Source organism: Bufo gargarizans, chromosome 1 (genome assembly GCF_014858855.1).
Source record: "Bufo gargarizans isolate SCDJY-AF-19 chromosome 1, ASM1485885v1, whole genome shotgun sequence".
NCBI lineage: Eukaryota > Metazoa > Chordata > Amphibia > Anura > Bufonidae > Bufo > Bufo gargarizans.
The window spans coordinates 195,775,160-195,799,381 of NC_058080.1; the positions used below are offsets into that span (position 1 = coordinate 195,775,160).

General features: G+C 42.1%; 1 protein-coding gene across 1 annotated transcript in view; it reads left to right on the forward strand.

Moving 5' to 3' along the window:
- The window catches only part of LOC122943275 (mitochondria localized glutamic acid rich protein), a 43,344-nt gene extending 19,614 nt beyond the window's left edge, over nt 1-23,730 (forward strand). The window contains exons 6-8 of the mRNA XM_044300883.1: nt 8,043-8,216; nt 11,305-11,353; nt 20,137-23,730. Of these exons, the coding sequence (XP_044156818.1) occupies nt 8,043-8,216; nt 11,305-11,351 (221 nt within the window). The 3' untranslated portion in view covers nt 11,352-11,353; nt 20,137-23,730. The remainder of the gene's footprint in view (nt 1-8,042; nt 8,217-11,304; nt 11,354-20,136) is intronic.
- Nucleotides 23,731-24,222: the final 492 nt, after the last annotated feature.

Below are 24,222 nucleotides of genomic sequence, written 5' to 3' on the forward strand. Positions count from 1 at the left end.
GGGGGGGGGGGGGGGGGAATGGGAGGCCGCACACTGCCACCAATGGTTGTTACTACTATAGAGAGAGGGGGGCCGATGGTGGGCGCACACTGTTCCACCAACGAATTTTAACTATAGAGGGAGGAAGGGGGGGGGGGATGGTGGGCGCACACTGTGCCACCAACGATTTTTAACTATAGAGGGAGGAAGGGGGGGGGATGGTGGGCGCACACTGTGCCACCAACGATATTCAAACTGGGGAAGGGGGGGGGGGGGTCTGCCCCCTGCTGCCGGGCAGCCCTGATCTCTTACAGGGGAATATGATAGTACAATTAACCCCTTTAGGTGCCGCACCTGAAGGGGTTAATTGTGCTATCATATCCCCCTGTAAGAGATCGGGTGCTGCCAGGCAGCAGGGGGCAGTCTTGTACAAAGTTTGCAGTGTATTCTAACTAGAAGCGTCCCCATCACCATGGGAACGCTTCTGTGTTAGAATATACTGTCGGAAATGAGTTTTCACGAAGTGAAAACTTAGATCAGAAAAAGCTTTTATGCAGACGGATCTTCGGATCCGTCTGTATGAAAGCAACCTACGGCCACGGATCACGGACACGGATGCCAATCTTGTGTGCATCCGTGTTCTTTCACGGACCCATTGACTTGAATGGGTCCGTGAACCGTTGTCCGTCAAAAAAATAGGACAGGTCATATTTTTTTGACGGACAGGATACACTGATCACGGCCTCGGCTGCAAAACGGTGCATTTTCCGATTTTTCCACGGACCCATTGAAAGTCAATGGGTCCGCGAAAAAAAACGGCACAACGGCCACGGATGCACACAACGGTCGTGTGCATGAGGCCTTAAAGTGTAACTGCCATTCTATTTTTATTTGTGTAATGTATAGGGGCAGTGATGCTGACAATTTTTGTAATATACTTTAATTACTGAAATCATACATTTCTATTAGAAAAACACCTCTAAGGCTTCGTTCACACCAGCGTTCAGCCTTTCCTTTCTCCTGCTCCGTTATAAGAGCAGGAGAACGGAAAGGACGGATTGGGCACATAACTGAGCTGAACGGATCCTACGGATCCCATAGACTATAATGGGGTCCGTTAGGTTTACGCTCAGAAGATGGTTTTGGAGCGTAGACGAAAGTAGTACATGCAGTACTTTTGTCTCTGCTCCAAAACCATCTTCTGAGTGTAAACCTAACGGACCCGATTATAGTCTATGGGATCCGTAGGATCCGTTCGGGTCAGTTATGTGCCCAATCCGTCCTTTCCGTTCTCCTGCTCTTATAACGGAGCAGGAGAAAGGAAAGGCTGAACGCTGGTGTGAACGAAGCCTTAGAGGTGTTTTTCTAATAGAAATGTATGATTTCAGTAATTAAAGTATATTACAAAAATTGGTAGAAAAAGCTGGGCACTCGCTAGTACTTGGAACAACACAATAATTTAATGTACAATAGGAAATACAAATAAAAACATACAATAAATGGCAAATCAATAAAATCGATAACCTACAGTAAAATTGATACTATGCGATAAAATATAAAAATATCGTAGGGAGGATTGTCCTGGACTGAAAAATGTTCTAAATAGTCTCTCTTTCTTTGATATGAGAATCAAATTTCATGGCGCGTGTGCGGTGTCCTGCTACACAGGCCCAAAGAAGCGTGTTTGAAATAGAAACCACAGCGATCTTGCAGGGATATAGCTGTGCCGTATAAAGCCGTTAGTCCTGAGACACTAGTATTGTAATGGTAACGAATACACTTGCATGTCCACGATTTCACCCTTGGATTATACTGCACTTATTTGCATCACACGCTGACCTGCAGACATCACAACACAGGGTCATTACCAACCATAAGCCGTACAGGAGCTCTGTACAGTATGAGAATGTATTGGCTCAGATGAGCCGAAGTTATTGCTTCGCGTAGTCTCGCGAGACTTCGCACAATAACTTCATAAATAAATTTGTACTGTAAAAAAACATTTCCCGAACTCGGGTTCGGTTCCAAGTGGTAAAACATTGACTCAAATTTATTATTAATATGATGTACAATTTCTCACAAAAAACTGTCACAGAATGACTTGGATAAGTAAAAGAATTCCAAAGTTATTGCCACATAAAGTGACACATGTCAGATTTGCAAAATTAGGCCTGGTCAGGAAGGGGGTAAATGGCCTGGTCTGGAAGTGGTTAAGCGTCTTTTGGTGCAGAATATGTAATAAAGGCTATATTCCATACATTGGTTCATAAACCACATGATCCGATTCTCTACCACAACACTATATGCCAGGGGTCGGCAACCTGCGGCACTCCAGCTGTTGTGAAACGACAACTCCCAGGATGCTCCATTTATTTATATGAAAGTTTTGAGAAGAGCAGAGCAAGTATGAATGCTGGGAGTTGTAGTTTCACAACAGCTGGAGTGCCGCAGGTTGCCCACCACTACTTTATGCCATCTTGGTGTCAAGTATAACGTCATGCCAAAGCAGTTTGCACTCATATTAGTAAACAGGTCCTATGAAGTTGCACACTACTCATACTTAAAGGGGTTGTCAGAGTTAATGCATTATTATTATTATTATAAAGGAGCTAAACTTGTACTCACCGTCCCAATACCCCACCCCCGTCACTGCTCTCTCCTTCCCGCTGGGCTTTCTTTTCCTGACTGTGATTTGTCTGTACTCTGCATGTGACTGATGCAGCCAGTCACTGGTCTCAGCGTTCTCATGCCATGGTATGAGAGAGCATATTATTGCTGCAGTTGGAGGGAAGATGAGTATATGAGAATGGTGAGTATGATTTTTATTTTTTTATTTTTTTTATTCTAATAAAATAAATAACTCGGAGAACCCCTTTAAGGGCAGTTTTTTAGAATGTAGGGTTACTTCTGACAAATGCAGTGCAGGGAAATTCCACTGGAATTACAGAACATATTCCGTTATGTCAGCTTCATTCAGCTTTCCTTTGTCAGCTTTTGGACCTGACAACATGCATTAGTTAACGTTCTGCCACTGGCACCCTGACAGGTCCCAGCCCATTGTCCGAGAGCACTGGTGTGCACGGTGATTTCTAGCGTGAATCCTCACCCATTGCACAATTACCATTTGTAGTGATTTAGACTGATCTATTCATCACAGTATTTGCTTCTCTATAATCTACATGGGCTCAATGTAGGTAGTTAGTACAAATTATTTGTCAGTGATATGAAATTTAATATCTTTGAAGATATTTTAGTGTGAAATCTGACCCCCTCTGCCTCCATAATAATGACAGACCATAAAACCGTGACAGCTGCAGATGTCCTATAATACAAGATGAGAAAATATAACTAAACCATGATCTTAGGCCTCTTTCACACTGGCGTGTGTGGGCCGCGATACACGAGCACAGTCCGTGGGGCAGCCGCAGCGGATTCCAGACCCATTCACTTGAATGGGTCCGCGATCCGGCCATTCCGCAGAAAGATAAGACATGTTCTATCTTTTTGCGGAACGGAAGTACGGGACGAAACCCCACGGAAGCACTCCGTAGGGTTCTGTTCCGCACCACTCCGCATCTCCAGATTTGCGGACCCATTCAAGTGAATGGGTCCGCATCCGTAATGCGGAATGCCCACTGAACGGCACCCGCGTATTGCGGATCTGCAAATGCGGTCCGCGATATGGCAACGGGCCGCACACGCTGGTGTGAAAGAGGCCTTACACTCATAGATATATGCCATCTATTTTATAGGCGAACGAGGCACCACTACAAATTCTCTAGGCTTTCTTACCATCATCCATGACTAAATAATACTGCCATACACTGACTGATACTCTGATCAAAGACCAAATAAAGGTGATATACAGGTGGTCTGCAGTGCTAGATCTTGAGAAATGCAGTAGTTATCAGCCATATACATAGGACTTATAGTTAATGTCTTTTGTGATTGCAGTTGCTTCTTCTCTTTCTTTTAACCAGCTACCACAAAGTTCTTTTCTTGTTACACAGTTTGCCACATTGTCCTCTTTGTCACCTCTTTACAGTACATGCCTACCGTACCTACTCTGGTGGCTCAAGCCCCCTTTTGTGGCAGCACAATGTGTAAAATGCCATCTGTAGGACACTATACACCACTTTCATGCATGCGCCTTTTGATCAGTGTTTTGCATTAGCATTGGTAAGCCATAGCCAGGAGTGTAACCTACAGAAAGAAGGGTATAATGGAAAAATGTGTACCTCTGTGTTTTGGACTCACCGCTGGTTTTGACTTAAAAATGCTAATTTAAAATAGTGCCATGTGGAAATGGCCTATCAGTGTCCCATGAGCAGTGCCTGCTAGGTTCCTTTACAATAATGCCTGTCATGATACTTGTAAACAGAGTTTGCTAGAGAGTTCCTGCCGTGTACAGTTGGGGCCAGAAGTTTTGAGACTGGCAGAAATTTGGGTTTTCACAAAGTTTGCTGCTTCAGTTTATATGGTGGCAATTTGCATTAACGGTAGATTGTTATGAAGAGCGATTAATTGCCAAGTCATTCCTTGCCATGAAAAATTACTTAAAATATACTAGTATTATTTGTCTTTTCATTTGTCTAGAAAATAGCTTTTAATCATATGTTAATTACCTCGATAAGGTAATTGGAGCCGTTGGAGCCCAGCCGCTCCCATTATCTCGGAGCCTAGCACCGCCCCACTGCTAATTTATTCACTGCTCATCGCTACTGTAATGTGTGTAAGATAAATTTTCTAGTAAGCATCATAGCGACTTCATGCCACTTTCATCCAACCCGTCATAATATTCTGCACACGTGCATATCCAATATGGAGGGGTTGGAGACTGTACGGGGTGCGTTCTTTAATTACAATTTGCGGACTGCAAAACACTTAGTCATGTAAATTTAGCCTTACACAGGGTTTTCTATCAATCACTGATAACACCTTGACCATGTACAAATGAAGTCAGAAAAATTAGAGATTTCCAGTAAATGTATATATTAGATGTTTGTTTGTTTTTTAACAAAATATTTATAAAAAAATTTCATGTATGATAGTTACAGTACAATCAGATTTTGACATGGGACATGTATGGGTCCACAATTCCGTTCCGCAAAATGCGGAATGGAATTGCGGATGTGTGAATGGAGCCTTATAGGAACATCAGTACTGAGGTCCGAGAAGTGGGTGGGGCTTGTCAGTGTGAAGCCACGCCCCTTGCACATTACTGGAGGCAGAATGGCTTAGCATTAACTTTTAAAACCGGAGCAGAAGAGAAATTCCAGTCCTGGTGAAAGCTAACAGGGTGGGGGGAATGGTTTACTGGACAGGAACAAGTGAAATACTTTGTCTGTGTAAATGGAAAAAGCAGCAAGATGCAAATGACCAGAAGAAAGAATGTCTGTGTGAGGTCAGTGACTACTGGGAAGAACTGGCGGCATGAGAAGAGCCATCTGTGTCAGCTGAGAGAACCAAGGCAGTGCAGGGGGAGGGGAAAGGAAGTCTTAGCTAACACCCCCAAATATTCATGAGAAGGACATCACAGAATGTTGTTACACGCCTCCGCAGCTCTGCAACTGCATGTAAACAAAGGGCCAGAGCAGCACTAGGTATGTGAGTAAACAACATTTTTCTTTCACTAGACCTCACTGTATATATTCCTGACCATCAGGTTTGCAGTGTCATTTTTTTTCTGTAACTCGGACAACCCCTTTAATTGAAAGAACATATGCCATGCACTATAAATATTGCTTCATATCTTACTAGTTTGACAAATAGATGTATCAATATCTATAATCCTCTCATATTTCTTATAATGAGAATGTTTAATATTAAAGAGGATCTGTTCGCTCTTCTGACATGTCAGTTTTAGCATGTATACCCCATAAAAATAACATTTCAGTGGCATGTTCTCTTAGAATTCTTTGTAATGTTGTTGTTGCTCTGTTATTCCTCTAGAAATTTAAGTTAAAAACTGGATGTTACCATTTCACTTGTAAGGGTACTTTCACACTAGCGTTATTTCCGGCATTGAGTTCTGTCCTAGGGGCTAAATACCAGAAAAGAACTGATCAGTTTTATCCTAATACATTCTGAACGGAGAGCAATCCGTTCAGGATGTCTTCAGTTCAGTCTTTTTGCCATTTCAGGACGGACAAAATACCGGAGCATGCTGCGGTTTTATCTCTGTCCAAAAAGACTGAACACTTGCCGGAATGCTGCATCCGGCATTATTTTACATTGAAGTGTATTAGTGCCGGATCCGGCATTAAGTGTTCTGGAAAAACGGATCCGGCTTTTGCGCAGACCCCAAAAAATGCGAAAAAATGTATACTGGATTTGTTTTTCCGGATGACATCGGAGAGATGTATCCGGCATTTCAATGCATTTGTCAGACGGATCCGCATCCGGATCCGTCTGACAAATGCCATCAGTTCGCATATGTTTTTCCGGCGACGGAACTGCCTGCCGGAATCCTCTGCCGCAAGTGTGAAAGTACCCTGAAAGAGGCATGTTCTTAGGCTACTTTCACACTTGCGTTCGGGGTTCCGCTTGTGAGTTCCGTTTAAAGGCTCTCACAAGCGGCCCGAAAGGATCCATACGGCCCCAATGTGCATTCTGAGTGGATGCGGATCCGCTCAGAATGCCTCAGTCTGGCACCGTTTGACCTCCGTTCCGCTCAGCAGGCGGACACCTGAACAGAGCTTGCAGCGTTCGGGTGTCTGCCTGGCCGTGCGGAGGCAAACGGATCCGTCCAGACTTACAATGTAAGTCAATGGGGACGGATCCGTTTGACGTTGACACAATATGGTGCAATTTCAAACGGATCCGTCCCCCATTGACTTTCAATGCAAAGTCTGGACGGATCCGTCTGACTAACTTTCACACTTAGAATTTTTTCTGAAAGATAATGCAGACGGATCCGTTCTGAACGGATGCCATCGTTTGCATTATAGGAGCGGATCCGTCTGTGCAGACACCAGACGGATCCGCTCCGAACGCAAGTGTGAAAGTAGCCTTAGACAGTCTGACAATAGCAGCACTGTTTGGACAGTGTCATATTGTGTACTGACTCTGCTCCCCCAGTTGTCAATCAGAGGAATACAATTATTTTCTAAAACAGGTCCCCTTTAACATTTTTACCCATTTTGCAGTAATACTACCAAAATAACAAACGAAGAAACTTTACAATTTGTCTCAGAATTCTTCTATTTTGTGATTATTGCTGCTGTGCAAGCCTTTGTGTCTCCATAGACCTTTTTTTTTAACCAAGGCTTATTTCAAGGGCTGATGCACACGACCGTATGTATTTTGCGGTCCGCAAAGCATGGATCTACAAAAAAAAATGGATGACATCCTGTGTGACATCCGTATTGAATCGTTTTTTTTGCGGATCCAGTCATTTCAGTTTTTTGCTGACCCATTGAAATGAATGGTTCCGCATACGGACCTTTAAAAAAACGGAACAGAAAAAAAAAACGTTTGTGTGCATGAGTGCTAAAGTTGCAAAATTTTCGTAGATGGATTGAAGCACTAAAAATATGAAATTATAAAATAAATATTCAAAAATTCTTCAGGAAAGAAAACAAGGCTGTATAATCTTTCTGGGACGGAAAGTAGCATTACTTTTCTAAGGCTTCCTGCACACGAACGTGCGCGCCTCGTGGCCGTGCTGCGGGCCACAATGCACGAAGACCAACCCTGGGGCAGTGCAGTGGATCGCGGACCCATTCACTTTAATGGGTCTGCGATCCGGCCGTTCTGCAAAAAGATAGGACATGTTCTATCTTTTTGCGGAACGGAATAATGGGACGAAACTCCACGGAAGTAGTGCGTCCGTAGGGTTCCGTTCCACACCATTCCGCATCTCCAGATATGAGGACCCATTGAAGTGAATGGGTCCGCATCCGTGATGCGGAATGCCCACGGAACGGCGCCCGTGTATTGCGGATCCGCAAATGCGGTCTGCAATGCGGCAACTGGCAGCACACGTTCGTGTGCAGGAAGCCTAATTTGTTATGAGAAACATAGGTAATTCCTACTAAATGTGTAATTCCATATCTGTCCAGTGGAACCAGAGAATATCGAACCTGTTGTCGAAAATGTGGAAGAGACATCTCCTGTGCTTGAAGCAAGTTCTGACAACATCACTGAGGAGCTGGCATCAGCAGCTGAAGACTGGTCTGAACTTACAGCCAGAAAGCCAGAAGAGACTGTGGAGGAGAGTGCACCTGCAGCTCAAGGTGTGTGCTGTGATTCCTTTAGGGTATGACCACACAGAGTGGAAGTGTCGCGGTTGAAAAGCCGCCATGCTGCAGTCGAGTACTACGTGGCTGTGCGAGCCTCAGCGGGCTCTATTTAAATTATTAGGACTGCACTGTTTAGTCCATCTGCATTGTTAACAGCCGCATGGCATTGCTCCTGTCGCAGACACAACACGACCGCAACTTGTGATCGTGCACTTGGGCCTCATTCAGACAAACCTAAGGGCTCCAAGCCTGTGCTGTAGACTGCAAATAGCGGTTCGCAATGCACGGGCACTGGTCGTGTGCACTCCTTGCTGTGGATGGCCACCCATTGACTTGAATGGATCCGTAATCCACAAAATACAGTGAAAGACAGGACAGATATTTTCCTTTTGTGGACCCGAAAGCCCACTTAAACGCTTGCAAGCAGTGTCGGACTGGGGTACCTAGGGCCCTCCAGAAAAATGTATTTGGGGGGCCCACCGTATGGATACATTCAAATATAATAAATCATATAAAGTTTTTTTATATGAACATAGGCTGGTTGAGGTGCTGTCCATTAACTATATGTATGAAATCCAGTAAGTCTACTGTGTTATATGCCATTTGTGCAGGGGGTGGGAGACCAGGGGCCCACCGGGGGATTCCCCTGTACCTCTGTGGGCCAGTCCGAGCCCGATTCCAAGTGTTTCCGTGGGCATCCGTGCCTCCGACTTGTCCTATCTTCCACCGTTTTTTGCAGATCGTGGACTCATTCAAGTCAGTGGGTCCGTATCCACAGCATGGAGTGCACACGGCCAGTGCCCCTATATTGCAGATCTGCCGTTTGCAAGCACATAGCCCTTACGTTTGTCTGAATGAGTCCTTAGGGTGCCTTCATGTTGTAGACTTTGTTGCAGAAAATTTCTGTGACTGAAAGATCAGTCCCATTTATTTGAATGCGGTTATTTTGATGGCAAGCACATGGATGTTTGCAATCCCCATTCAAATGAATGAAATTAATTCTTCAGAAATTTTCTGCAACAAAATCTGCTGCATGTGAATGCCGCCTTACACAGCAGTTGGCAGAACACTAGCCTACAGCTATTTCTCCCTACGATTTCCCCTTCCCACCCCCAAACACAGCCAGCATACGTTCTTAATAGGGAAAGAGTAATACGCCGCTGATAGACACCTTTGGCGGCTGCCTATCTCTTGTGAAACAAAAGGATTGGGCATGTTGACATCCAATAGCCCAATCCCCCTGCCATCTGCTTCATGTAAAATTCACTCCCATACAGATTAGCAGGGAACATGAAAGTATGTTTCCTTCCACAGATCCATTAGGGTTTGGGGGGCTGCCGAAAATTGTAATTGTTTCAGAGCTGGAACTCATTAAAGGGAACCTGTCACGTTTAACTTGCAAGCAGCATGTTACATCACAGGAGGAGCTGAGCAAATTGATATATAAGTTTATGGGATAAAAAAAAGCCTTATAACTTGTAATTTATTCATTTAATTCCCTGCTCTTTCTGTGCTTAGGAGTCCAGTGGGTGGTCCTCCTTAGTGATTGACTGTGCATAGAGAGATGGCTGTCAATCACTCATAGGACCGCCCACATGACTCCAATGTCTAGAAAGAGCAGGGATTTATATGAATAAAATGCAAGTGACCGAGTCTGTACTGAATCTGGAACTATATGTTAGTCTGCTTAGCTCGTGCCACAGAAAGGACTGCATGTACAATGTGACAAGATCCCTTTAACCCCTTTGCGACCTCTGCTGTAATAGTACAGGGGAAGTCAGGTCTGTAACATGGCGCCTGCTTGTGAGCACAGCAGGCGGTATAGCCCAGGGCTAATGCCTGTGATCGGCAGTAATGTTGACCGCAGGCATTTAACCCCACAGATGCCGTAGTCAAATGTGACCACAGCATCTGAGACTGCAAAACCCAGAAGCACTGTGCTAACCGGCCTGGAACAGCCCCCCACGCGGTGATTGGGGGAACTGTTTATTGCCTGTGAAAGGATGGGGCCTGTTGAGGCTCCGATACCTTTTAAATGTATATTCCAATGGAGGCCTACAGGTGGCAGCACTACATTGCAATATACTGAATGTTCTATTTATCAATGGATTTATTTCCATTGCTATATAGAAGGGACAATCTAAGGTTTGCATGATGTTGGGGCCTAAAAGTAAAGTAGAAAAAAAAGTTTAAAAAAAAAGAAGTTTTTTTTTAACTATAATAAAAAATTAAAAAAAATATAAAAATTAAAATACCCCTTTCCCCAGAATAAAAATAAGTAAACATTGAAAAACACCTGTACTATTAAAATATAAAAATATTTATCCCACATAGCAAACAGAGTAATGGAAAAAAAACCCATCAAAATGGTCAATTCAAAATTTTTTCGTCATTTCAGCTTCCCAAAAATTTTATAAAAAGTGACCAAAAAGTCTCAAACACTCCAAAATGGTATCAATAAAACTACAGATCATCCTGCAAAAAATGAGCCGCCACACAGCTCCTAGGTCATCAATATCAGATTGGTGGGGTCTGACTCCCGGCACTCTTGCCAGTCGGTTGGTTTTAAATTGCTGCAGCAATCATTTGAGCCCTGCGTCCTCTTAGGCGTTTACCTGCATGCCATCAAGATTGCAGCACCAGTGGTGCAGTGTAATTACACATTTCTCTCTCTTTCAAGGAAGGTGTAGTTATACAGCGCGCAGGTAGACAGTGAAGAGGATGCAGCATTTGTATGAGCACCGCAGCCTCTTCAAACACCAGTGGTATGTGGTGCCGCACAAAGTTTGCCCAGCAAATGACTACTCACACTTCTGCCTACAACTTGGAGAAGTTATGCTTTCATATGTTTCTGCCATTTTCCTTTGGCTGTTCTGATGTGAAGACCATCGTGTAGCATGACTAGACTGTGCAGATTATTTTTAGTAGCACAATCATTCTACTTAAAGTCATCTGTCAATGGAGGCTTGCCTTTGAAACTTAAAGAAAAACGTTAGAGAAACAGTAATGGAGGCTTTTATGTAATTATCTGGTCCTTCTGTTTGCTAACCTGTATTTATATTGTGAATTGCCTTTATCTTAGAGAGTGAAGAGGCTGTGGGATCTGAACAAGCAACTACAAGCTCCTAAAGGTATTGGAGGCCTGTAAGCCTATTTACTGCAAATCTCCACAGTTTTTACTATATTACTACATTGTCAGGAAGAGCACTTCAAGTGTATATTTATTGCAAAAATGTAAGCCTTTTCATTTTATAAAAAACAAATGGTATAATAGCACGCATGCAAAATTATTGTGATTTCCACTTTAAAAGGAACCTGACACTGATTTTGGACTATTATCTGTTGTAATACAGCTGTGGGGAAAGGTTTTGAGACTGACACAGATTTTGGTTTTCACTAAGTTTGGCGATTCACTATTTTTAGATCTTTATGTCAACTGTTTTTATGGTATTCTAAATTACAATTATAAGTATTTCATAAGTTTTTGTTTAACTTTTATTAACAAATACATCAAGTTTATGCAAAGACTCAATATTTACAGAGTTAGCCCTTCTTTTTCAAGACTCCTGCAATTTGTCCTGGCATGCTGGCTATCAGCTTCTGGGCCAAAGCCTGACTGATGGTAACCCATTCTTGCCTAATCAGTGATTGGAGTTTATCATAGTTTATGTGTTTTTCTTTATCCACCTGCTTTTGGGCAGACTAGATGGGCCAAATGGTTCTTATCTGCTGACACATTCTATGTTTCTATGTTTTTGAGGAATGACCACATGTTCTCTGTGGGATTGAGATCTGGGGAGTTTCCTGGCCATGGAACCAAAATTACAGTGGGACATGGTGCTCCATCATGCTGAAAAAAAGCATTCTTCATCACCAAATTGCTCTTGGATTGATGGGAGACGTTGCTCTTGAAGGATGATTTGACACCATTCTTTATTGATGGCAGTGTTATTAGGCACAATTGTGATTAAGCCCACTCCCTTGGATGGGAAGCCACCCCACACATGGTCTCAGGATGTTGGCATGAAACATAACTCAACTCTACTTCTCCAGACAATAATTTTTCTAGATAATCCAAACAGTCTGAAGGTTTCATCAGATAAATTAACTTTACCCTAGTCCTCTGCACTCCAATCCCTGTACTTTCTACAGAATATCAGTCTGTCCTTGATGTTATTTTTGGAGAGAAGTGGCTTCTTTGATGCCCTTCTTGACACCGGACTATCCTCCAAAAGCCTTTGCCTCAATGTGCACTCACATTTGCCTGAGCAAGCTCTACACTGATGCTAACCCGATCCTGTAGCTAAATCATCTTTAGAAGTTCCTGGCACTTGCTGGCCTTTCTTGGCTGCCCTCAAGCCTTCTTTACAGCAACTAAACCTCTCTCCTTGAAGTTATTGATGATCCAATAAATGGATGATTTAGGTGCACTTTTACAAGCAGCAATATCCTTGTCTGTAAAGTCCTTTTTATGCAAAACAATGATGACTGCATGTGTTTCCTTGGAGGTAACCATGGTTAACAGACGAAGACAATGATTAGCACCCTCCCCCCCCCCCCTTTTAAAGCAGTCTTCTCTTCTAATTTATTCAGAATGACAGAGTGATATCAGCTACCTTGTCCTCTTTTACACCTTTTTCCAAGCTAACCAGAAGATCGCTGAAATGATGTTAACAGGAGTTTTTGTGGTAGGACTTATTTTTGGGATTACGTTCATTTTCATTGCAAGCAATGATTTTGCAATTAATTTCAATTTCAATTAATCTCATTGCTCTTAATAACAATCTAGAGTAAATTGCAAATTGCTACTATAAAACTAAAGCAGCAAACTTTGTGAAAACCTCCATTTCTCAGTCTCAAAACTTTTGTCCATTAGTGTAGATGAATAGTACTGCTGCAAAGTAGTCTAGATCACTAAATTTTTATTTACTACTGCGCCCCCCTCCGCTTCCCTACTGTCAGTGTTCAAAGCTGCACTGAAATACATTGTCAGGCAAGTGCACAGGAGTCCTCTACATTATTTTGCATGGCACAGCAGTCTGGACAGTGTATTTCAGAGCAGCTCTCAGTGACAACAGGGAAATTAGAGGAAGTAGGAAAATAAAAAAAAAACTGAGATCTGGACTCCTTATCTGCACTTTAAGTCATGTATTACTGCAGATAATAGTTCAAGATCATAGTAATGGATTCTCTTTAAAGAGGATCTCCGGGCTCAGATCGGTGGGGGTCATCAATATTAAACGCCTGGAGAACCCCTTTATGGCCTTTTTTTTTTTTTTACATTTTTAAGCCAGCAAACCTGTCCTTCTCACATAGCTGATGGGTTTGTTACAGTGTAAGAGCAATCAGTGTGGAGCTCAGGACTACACTGATATGTTTTCAGAAAAAAAAAATAGTTACTGGTTTTAGTGAAAAGGGGACTTCTGGGGGGGAAAAAACAAAGCAGGGCCTCTCGCCTACCATTTCTGTAGCCCAAAAATGTCACCGAACTTCAACAATTTTTTTGTGTACATGTGGATAAATTTAGTCATCCATAGGCACCAGTCACACATGCAGTCTCCATGGAAGGTTTGGAAAGATATGCGAAATATAAAAGAAGGGCTGATACTTCTCCTTCTTACTGGATCCACCTGTGGATTTAAGAGTTAATGTTGATATGCCTAGTGGTCCACAGCAGTAAAGGGGTAAATGGTGAAATCCCTGGTGACCTATAAATAATGTAGTTTAGTGTGGCTAAAGGTTACTATTACAATCTCTGGTAGTCTAGGGCAGTAAAGGGTTACATTTTTGGCAGACTACAGTAGCGAAAGGTTTACTGTGAACATCACTGGTAGTCCAGAGTTTAAATATCTGTTGTCTGGTGGTTACTCAATGTCCTCCTGTAACAAGAGGAAAGTCAGCCCCTCTCAGGGTGATTACACCACTTCCTGCCCTGCACTAATATATATATCTATAGACTGAACAAAAATATAAACGCAACACTTTGGGTTTTGCTCCCATTTTGTATGAGCTGAACTCAAAGATCTGAAACATTTTCTACATACACAAAAAAAACATTACTCTCTAATATTGTTTGCAAATCTGTCAAAATCTGTGTTAGTGAGCACTTCTCCTTTGCTGAGATAATCCATCCCACCTCACAGGTGTGGCATATCAAGGTGCTGATTAGACAGCATGAATATTGCACAGGTGTGCCTTAGACTGCCCACAATAAAAGACCACTCTGAAATGTGCACAGTTTTGCCTCACTGGGGGGGGGGGGGGGGGGGGGGGGGCGGGCAGAAGACCAGTCAGTATCTGGTGTGGCCACCATTTGCCTCACGCAGTACAACACATCTCCGCCGCATAGAGTTGATCAGGTTGCTGATTGTGGCCTGTGGAATGTTGGTCCACTCCTCTACAATAGCTGTGCGAAGTTGCAGAATATTGGCAGGAAATGGAACACACTGTTGTATATGCCGATCCAGAGCATCCCAAACATGCTCAATGGGTGACATGTCCGGTGAGTATGCTGGCCGTGCAAGAACTGGGATGTTTTCAGCTTCCAGGAATTGTGTACAGATCCTTGCAATATAGGGCCGTGCATTATCATGCTGCAACATGAGGTGATGGTCGTGGATGAATGGCACAACAATGGGCCTCAGGATCTTGTCACAGTATCTCTCTGTGCATTCAAAATGCCATCAATAAAATGCACCTGTGTTCGTTGTCCATAACATACGCCTGCCCATACCATAACCCCACTGTCACCATGGGCCACTCGATCCACAACGTTAACGTCAGCAAACCACTCACCAACACAACGCCACACACGCTGTCTGCCATCTGCCCTGAACAGTGAAAACCGGGACTTATCCGTGAACAGAACACCTCTCCAATGTGCCAGACGCCTTCGAATGTGAGCATTTGCCCACTCAAGTCGGTTACGACGACGAACTGCAGTCAGGTCCAGACCCCGATGAGGACGACGAGCATGCAGATGAGCTTCCCTGAGACGGTTTCTGACAGTTTGTGCAGAAATTCTTTGGTTATGCAAACCGATTGTTGCTGCAGCTGTCCGGGTGGCTGTTCTCAGACGATCATGGAAGTGAACATGCTGGATGTGGAGGTCCTGGGCTGGTGTGGTTACACGTGGTCTGCGGTTGTAAGGCCGGTTGGATGTACTGCCAAATTCTCTGAAACGCCTTTGGAGACGGCTTATGGTAGAGAAATGAACATTCATTGCACAGGCAACAGCTCTGGTAGACATTCCTGCAGTCAGCATGCCAATTCCACGCTCCCTCAAACGTTGCGACATCTGTGGCATTGTGCTGTGTGATCAAACTGCACATTTCAGAGTGGTCTTTTTATTGTGCGCAGTCTAAGGCACACCTGTGCAATATTCATGCTGTCTAATCAGCACCTTGATATGCCACACCTGTGAGGTGGGATGGATTATCTCGGCAAAGGAGAAGTGCTCACTAACACAGATTAAGACAGATTTGTGTACAATATTTGAGAGTAATGGGTCTTTTGTGTATGTAGAAAATGTTTCAAATGGGAGCAAAACCGAAAGTGTTGCGTTTATATTTTTGTTCAGTGTGTATATATATATATATCAATATCAATACTAAATATTAACAGATAAGCATGCATTAATCTCTGGAGGAGACCAATGGATTAGTTGCCTTAGGGTACTTTCACACTTGCGTTGTTGGATTTCGGCAGGCAGTTCCGTCGCTGCAACTGTCTGCCGGACCCGGAAATCCGTATTCAAATGGATAGCATTTGCATCCGGATGCAGATCCGGCTGGCAAATGCATTGAAATACCGGATCCATCTCTCCGGTGTCATCCAGAAAGACAGATTCGGTATTTATTTATTTTTCTCACATTTTTTAAAGTCTCTGCATGCGCAGACCGGAAGACCGGATCCGTCAATGCGCCAATTTTAATGCCGGGTCCGGCACTAATACATTTTAATGGAAATAAATGCCGGATCCGGCAAGTGTTCCGGAATTTTGGCCGCCCAAATACCATGAAGGGACAGAACAGAAGACATCTCGATGCATACTGAACGGATTGCTTTCTATTCAGAATGCATTAGGACAAACTGATGCATTTTTTTTTCCGGTATTGAGCCCCTAGGTCGGAACTCAATACCGGAAAACTTTAACGCTAGTGTGAAAGTACCCTTAGTCATACAGATAGCATAAGCCAAACAGTACTAACTTGGCCTCAAATTTGTACAATATTTGTTCCTATAAAAAAAAAAAAAAAAGACATTATATTGTGCAATTACAACCATGTCAAACGAATACATATGTCACTTAGTAAAATGCTGCACAAGCAACATGTATACTGTTGACCAAAGAGAATGGAAGTAAAGCTAAGAGTGACAGCATGTAATCAAGGTAATAGCATTGTCCCCGTAGCACTGTAAGTCAGGAGTAAAATACATAGACAAATGGTGTCAGCCATGCAGAATTACCCTACCTATGTTGTGCTCCGGATTCGAAGATGCGCCATACCCTGACATGTTTTAGCGTATCCTTCGTCCCGGAGCTATACACATTATATAGGTAGTGTGATTTTGTTTATATACCCATACAAAGACAGACATTTATTGCACCAATATGTATAAAGGATGTATTATGTCTGTTTGCTGTATTGGTGCTCTCTTTCCTGCAGTTTTCCTGCAGATCAGAAGAAAAAGAGCAGTATGTGACAATGTAACAGCAGCACAGCTCTCCATGACTAGGATGAGCGCTCATTAAGTGAATGCTCAGCCCCACCAATAGAAATGCTTTTTGCTCCTTTTTAGGTTGCTGCTGGAGGTAAGTCCTTTGTGGCCACCTAAGAAATGGAGGCCTAGTTTGCCCATATTAAATAGAGAATATTACATAAGAATATGTTTTCAGACCCTTAATATATACAAGAATTCTTTAATTCATTAACAAAGTAAAGGGCAAAGTTGAAGAATTTCTCATTATACAGTAGGACATTGACAAACCTTTGTAATGTGCTTTCCTCATGCAGCAGACTCATAGGACTGGGAAGGTTTTGGAGCAGGGGCGTCAGTGGCTGCCTTATAGCTGTATATCCTCCAGTACCCACTAGGGTCAATTTAATAGGAAGCCAAACACACCTTAGTATATTTTTGAAATGTGCGAGGAAACCGGAGCACCGTGAGAAAACCCACACAAGTACAGGGAGAAGGTACAAAATACATGCAGTTGTTGCCCTGTTAGATTTGAACCCCCAGGACCAAGGTAACAGAGTTAACCGCTGAGTCACCATACTACCCTTTGATTAAAGGAAATTTGTCACCTGAATTTGCTACATGAGACCACCAGAAAGTTATTTATCATATCTTTTAAAGCATTGCAGGCATGATTTTATATACAAACCGGATTCCAAAAAAGTTGGGACACTATACAAATCGTGAATAAAAACTGAATGCAATGATGTGGAGATGGCAAATGTCAATATTTTATTTGTAATAGAACGTAGATGACAGATCAAACGTTTAATCCGAGTAAATGTATCATTTTAAAGGAAAAATAAGTTGATTCAAATTTTCACGGTGTCAACAAATTCAAAAAAAGTTGGGACAAGTAGCAATAGGAGGCTGGAAAAAGTAAATTTGAGCATAACGAAGAGCTGGAAGACCAATTAACACTTATTAGGTCAATTGGCAACATGATTGGGTATAAAAAGAGCTTCTCAGAGTGGCAGTGTCTCTCAGAAGCCAAGATGGGGAGAGGATCACCAATTCCCACAATGTTGCGCAGAAAGATAGTGGAGCAATATCAGAAAGGTGTTACCCAGCGAAAAATTGCAAAGACTTTGCATCTATCATCATCAACTGTGCATAACATCATCCGAAGATTCAGAGAATCTGGAACAATCTCTGTGCGTAAGGGTCAAGGCCGTAAAACCATACTGGATGCCCGTGATCTCCGGGCCCTTAAACGACACTGCACCACAAACAGGAATGCTACTGTAAAGGAAATCACAGAATGGGCTCAGGAATACTTCCAGAAACCATTGTCAGTGAACACAATCCACCATGCCATCCGCCGTTGCCAGCTGAAACTACAGTGCAAAGAAGAAGCCATTTCTAAGCAAGATCCACAAGCTCAGGCGTTTTCACTTGGCCAGGGATCATTTAAAATGGAGTGTGGCAAAATGGAAGACTGTTCTGTGGTCAGACGAGTCACGATTCGAAGTTCTTTTTGGAAATCTGGGACGCCATGTCATCCGGACCAAAGAGGACAAAGACAACCCAAGTTGTTATCAATGCTCAGTTCAGAAGCCTGCATCTCTGATGGTATGGGGTTGCATGAGTGCGTGTGGCATGGGCAGCTTGCATGTCTGGAAAGGCACCATCAATGCAGAAAAATATATTCAGGTTCTAGAACAACATATGCTCCCATCCAGACGTCATCTCTTTCAGGGAAGACCCTGCATTTTTCAACAAGATAATGCCAGACCACATTCTGCATCAATCACAACATCATGGCTGCGTAGGAGAAGGATCCGAGTACTGAAATGGCCAGTCTGCAGTCCAGATCTTTCACCTATAGAGAACATTTGGCGCATCATAAAGAGGAAGGTGCAACAAAGAAGGCCCAAGACGATTGAACAGTTAGAGACCTGTATTAGACAAGAATGGGAGAGCATTCCTATTTCTAAACTTGAGAAACTGGTCTCCTCGGTCCCCAGACGTCTGTTGAGTGTTGTAAGAAGAAGGGGAGATGGCACACAGTGGTGTAAATGGCCTTGTCCCAACTTTTTGGGGATTTGTTGACACCATGAAATTCTGATTCAACATATTTTTCCCTTAAAATGGTACATTTTCTCAGTTTAAACTTTTGTTCCGTGATTTATGTTCTATTCTGAATAAAATATTAGAAGTTGGCACCTCCACATCATTGCATTCAGTTTTTTATTCACGATTTGTATAGTGTCCCAACTTTTTTGGAATCCGGTTTGAACACTTTCAGAAAAGGTACAGTGTAAAACCTGAATTTGTAATCCCATGCTTGCCTTATGCTAATTACCTGTGACTACACATATATAACATTAAAGAGAAGTACTGAGTAGTATGGATGTGTATAAAGCACTTACTGTTATGGCTCATCTGATTATTTCTTAACAAGCACATTGTCCTATTCATTTTTATGGGAATGCACACACACCTTTGTGCCTGATCTGCAAAATTGAGGGCAGATTCTATCCCTGTCAGTTTTGCAGCTCTGTCTCACCCATTCTAGTTTATGGCTCTCTGTTTCTTCTGCACTGTCTCCTTCCTCCTCCCCCTCTTCATATGGGATGGTGTACTCTGATCCTTTCGAAAGCAGCCCATCTTGTTCTCCCAAATTTAGGAGAGAAAGTTAGTTTAGTAAAGGGCAGGGGAGGAAGAAAACAATGGATAACTCTAGAACGAGGGATTACACCGTTTTTTAAGTTGACCACTTAAATTACTCCAACTTTTTTCTTTTTTCTTTAACTCAAAATAGTGGTAAATGACTGAAGTGTTCTTAGCATAAGTTCATCTAGAGTTTACTTAGTGTAGAGTTTAACATGGATTCCGCACCTGAAGTCTGGTTCCCAATCTGCCTTCCATTGAATCTAATGGGAATGTGGGATGTGAAAAAGAAAACAATTTATATGCTCATTCTCACTGCGGTTTCCGTGGTGGGTGGTCACTGGCGGATTAGACCCATTGCATAGGGCAATAGTCTGCAGGTGGATCCACAGCATGTTCAATTGAAAATCAGCAACAGTCTCAAATTTTTGACGCAGATTCCATGGAAGATTTTTCATTTGGAAAAATCCTCTGTGTGAACATGCCCTTAAAATCTGGCTGCTTTTATTCAGTCAAATGCTTTATGCTTTATACTACTTCAAAATGTTTTTCCTTTTTGCAGACAATAAAAGATCTCCAGACGTCTCCCAAATCTTCCTACACAACCATAAGAATTCCTGACAACCAGATCCAGATCCGAAAGAAATGCCCCACCTGGCAATGAAACCACCAGAAAGTGCTCACTTGTTATTCTGCAGAGTATCACAATTCATTTCTAGGTCGTCTCAATAAAGATGCATCTATGTTCAATATGACTCAACGGGAAGGTGGCGAGAGATGTCCATTTTCATCTACATGCTTTCAATGGCAAAGTGATGATTTTAGTCTGGACATAATATTAGTGGAGATTTAGAAATCGAATGCTCTATGTAAGATTAGTTGTCTTGTTTAGACACTTCCCTATGTGCTTTTTTCATAAATGTCCCCTAGCATTATTTTAATACATAAATGCTGGGAATCAGGTTTCCTAAGACTGAAGAGTATGCGGCTATATTCATTCATTATCTAGTTGCATTGCACGTCAGGCTGCTCTTAGTGGTTCTGTAGTTAAATGCAAATATTTCACACAGCATCAAATGCCAAGTAGTTTCATTATGACTACTAGACTCATGCAGGGAAAATTGTACTGAACCATACCAACTCTAAAATATGCTGCTATTGCTTTACAATCCATAAGAGAAAAATACCTCATTCATACCTCACTTTCTTAAACGTAATTGTATGCCTTTAGAGAAATAATAAAGGCACCCCTGCTAATGTATATTATACAATAATGATTTGCTTAGTAACAGGCACCTGTAACTAAAGTTAATTATATTAACTTGATAATTGCGCTACTTGAATGGGAGCAGTACTCCGGCACAGCCACTACACAGTGGCTGCCGAAACCAGCTGATCGGTGAAGGTGCGGGGTGTCGGACCCCCACGTTCTGATACTGTTAACCTATCTAAAAAATGGAAAACCTCTTTAAAAGGGGTTTCCATTACCCAATAATAAGTCCCAACCTTCTCTAGATGACTACAAATAACAAACTTTGATAAACTATCACAGTACTAATTCTGTGCCCTTTGCGTGATGCCAGTAGGTTTTGCAACGGCGGTGTGATGGACATGTGATGCTGGCACAGTAGTAACATCAGTAGCTATGGCACATCATCACACTGTATAAATGTCTGCATCGGTGTAACCTTCGCCAAATTGATCAAACGTCATATGGTTTTTGATAAGTTTGGTGAATCTTTAAACATTTTATTCTGTTTTATTTTATTCACTTATATACAAAAGTGAGTAAAACACAACACTTTTGTCTGGAGAGGTTACTCTAGTTTTTGTATGCTACCCCCTACTGGAGCAAGATTGCATCTCTTTCTCTAACTCTTAAAAAGTCACAGTTGTTAAATATGGAGTGCATCTAATTATCAAAGCTAATCATGCCCACTCTTCCAAGGTGGCAGGAGCACTGTAAAAATGCTAAAAGTCACAAAATTTTGAGGCATAAAATTGTGGCTTTTTGACGCGAGTTCTCACGCAAATGGAATGATAACCCCCCCATAGTGTCTACTCATGGTGTGAGAATGGCACAGAATTTAACAATAAGTTAACCACCGATCAGTGATCACTTTATGCTCAAGGACTAAGCCATCAGAATTTTTTTTTTAATAGGCTTTATTTTTAATTTAATAAAAGCAAAAATACAACTCAACATAGACACAAGGAGATTAAGCCATCAGAATTATTAGAACATGATATAATACTTTGAGATGATATATATATATATATATATATATACACACACACACACACATACATATGCACACAAAATATATAGCTTTATGTAGAAAGTAATATAATAACAATATAAAAGTTTTAAAAAACAAGACGTTTACAAGAATTCAGATTTTATATCATAAAACTTGGATATAAATAATATTTAAGCTATTTTTTTCAACTACGTGACTGGTTCTTTGGGAACCTATCTAACCAGTATTTATTGCAAATGCCGATTGATTCCAGATCCCAGTACACTCAGGAAGGAATTGTTGAACTAGGACTGGTTGAAGAATGGAAGGCAGACACTTCTAGTATTATACTGTGGGCTGATTTTATTTTATTTATTTTTTACTTGGCTTGTAAGATGCAAAAGTTCCATGTGGTGCATGTATTGCAATGAAATCATATGGTAGTAAGTATAATGGTTACATCATCACACATATTATGTGACTGAGTACCTTCCAACTGTGAAGTCACTTTGGATCCAGCTTGTCAAAACTTGTCACCATGATAATGTAGTGCACTCTGCACTACTGAGCAGAGCAGACTGATATATAGTGTTATGGGAAAGGAGTCAGTAAAACTTTCTGAGATTTTGATTCACGGAGACGGTCCTATCAGTGATTGGCAGCTCTCTCTGTATACAGAGTCATAGAGGGAAGACTGTCAGTCACTGATAGGACCGTCTCCTTGTCAACAAAGCCCAGAATAAGCAGGAATTTGAATGGGTTGTGCCAGGTATTAAATTTATCCCCTATCCACAGGATAGGAGTTAACTAACTGATCGCTGGGGGTCCGAACGCTGGGATGCCAACTTATTCCAAGAACAAGGGTCTAATGCCCCCGACCAGATTGAGCGGCAGGCTGGGCACGTGCCCTGTCACTCCATATATTCTACATGGGACTGCCAGAGATAGCAGAGTACATTACTTTGCTATTTCTGTCAGTCCTCTAGAGAATGGAAGGAGCGGCAGGGTGCATGCTCAGCGTACCCCTCCATCAGGACGAGAACATGGGATCCCAGCGGTTGGAAACCCACCATACAGTTAGTTATGCCCTATCCACAGGATAACTTTAATACTTGATGCAACACCTATAAATTAATGAATTACAAGCTTTGCTGAACCTTAAACCACAAAATTATATATCAATCTGCTCAGCTCCTCCTGCTCTATAACATGCTGCCTGCCGCTCACACACCATGTTCAACATGACAGGTTCCCTTTTAGAGCCCATTTAGGCAATTTTTACACCTGTAGTCGAGCCTACACGGAGATAAGTTCTAATGGAAAGATTGGCACCTGTTTTGTGTTTCTGCACCTGAATTTGGCTCACGATCACTGATGAAAATCACTGATCACACCCTCACTGTGCAAGCGGCCTTAGTCTGCACTCAGGATGGAAGATTTCATTCCTTATGATTTACAAGCATCTATATGCGCTAATGATGTGTGACAACATGTAAAGTAAATGATTTTTGAGCAATTACAAGCATTTTCTGCCCAAAGTACAGTTATCTATCAGCTAGCATTCAAGTTGTATGCCTGTTCATTGACAGAAGTATGGATGTGGATGAGTCTGTTGAGTGGGATTCCTTTACTGGAATTGGTGCTTTATTATTCTGGTCTTATAATGCAAACCTCTGTTACTACCAGTGAGCTCGCTGTGAATAGTATTGTAGAGTCACTCTCCTACCTCACCAGACTATCATTCCATGTGACGTGCCTGAGCACTACACAGTTACACCCCCCACCTATTTGGATGGAAACTGTAGGAAGGGTCCAATGTCTATGCTATATGTTACACTAGTCTTCTGTATGTTATATGATATTCTACAAAACCACTGTGGAACGCAAACTGGAAAATAAATTCCTCTTCATCCATTTATCTGTGTCAGATTTTTTTTTTTTACTGTTCGGGGAAGATATGCTGGGACAGCGCCATGTTGGCACAATTAACATGATCACTTATAAATCTTTGGTGGCCCTCCAATACTTTATTGAAGTCTTGATATACCAGTAATTCTTTTTAGTGGAGAGCATTTTCCAACTGTTCCCCAACATCCATATTTTAATGGGATTAGTATGCAGCTCCTATTCAGGTGGACAAAAAGGAACATTTCTTTTAGATATGTGCATGGGAGACAGGACAACAGTGCTATATACTAAAGAAACACCATCATCGCCATAACATAGAGTATATTAGGGTTACTTAAAGGTATTCTGTCATCAGATTTAACCCCTCTAACCTAAACATATGCTCATGCCCAGATTAATAAGAAGAATCCTAAGCTGGCCTTATTAAACCTCACTGTGGCTCTATTTGGCCAAAAAACAGGTTTTTATAACCTGTCAATCACTTATCTAAGGTGCCCAAG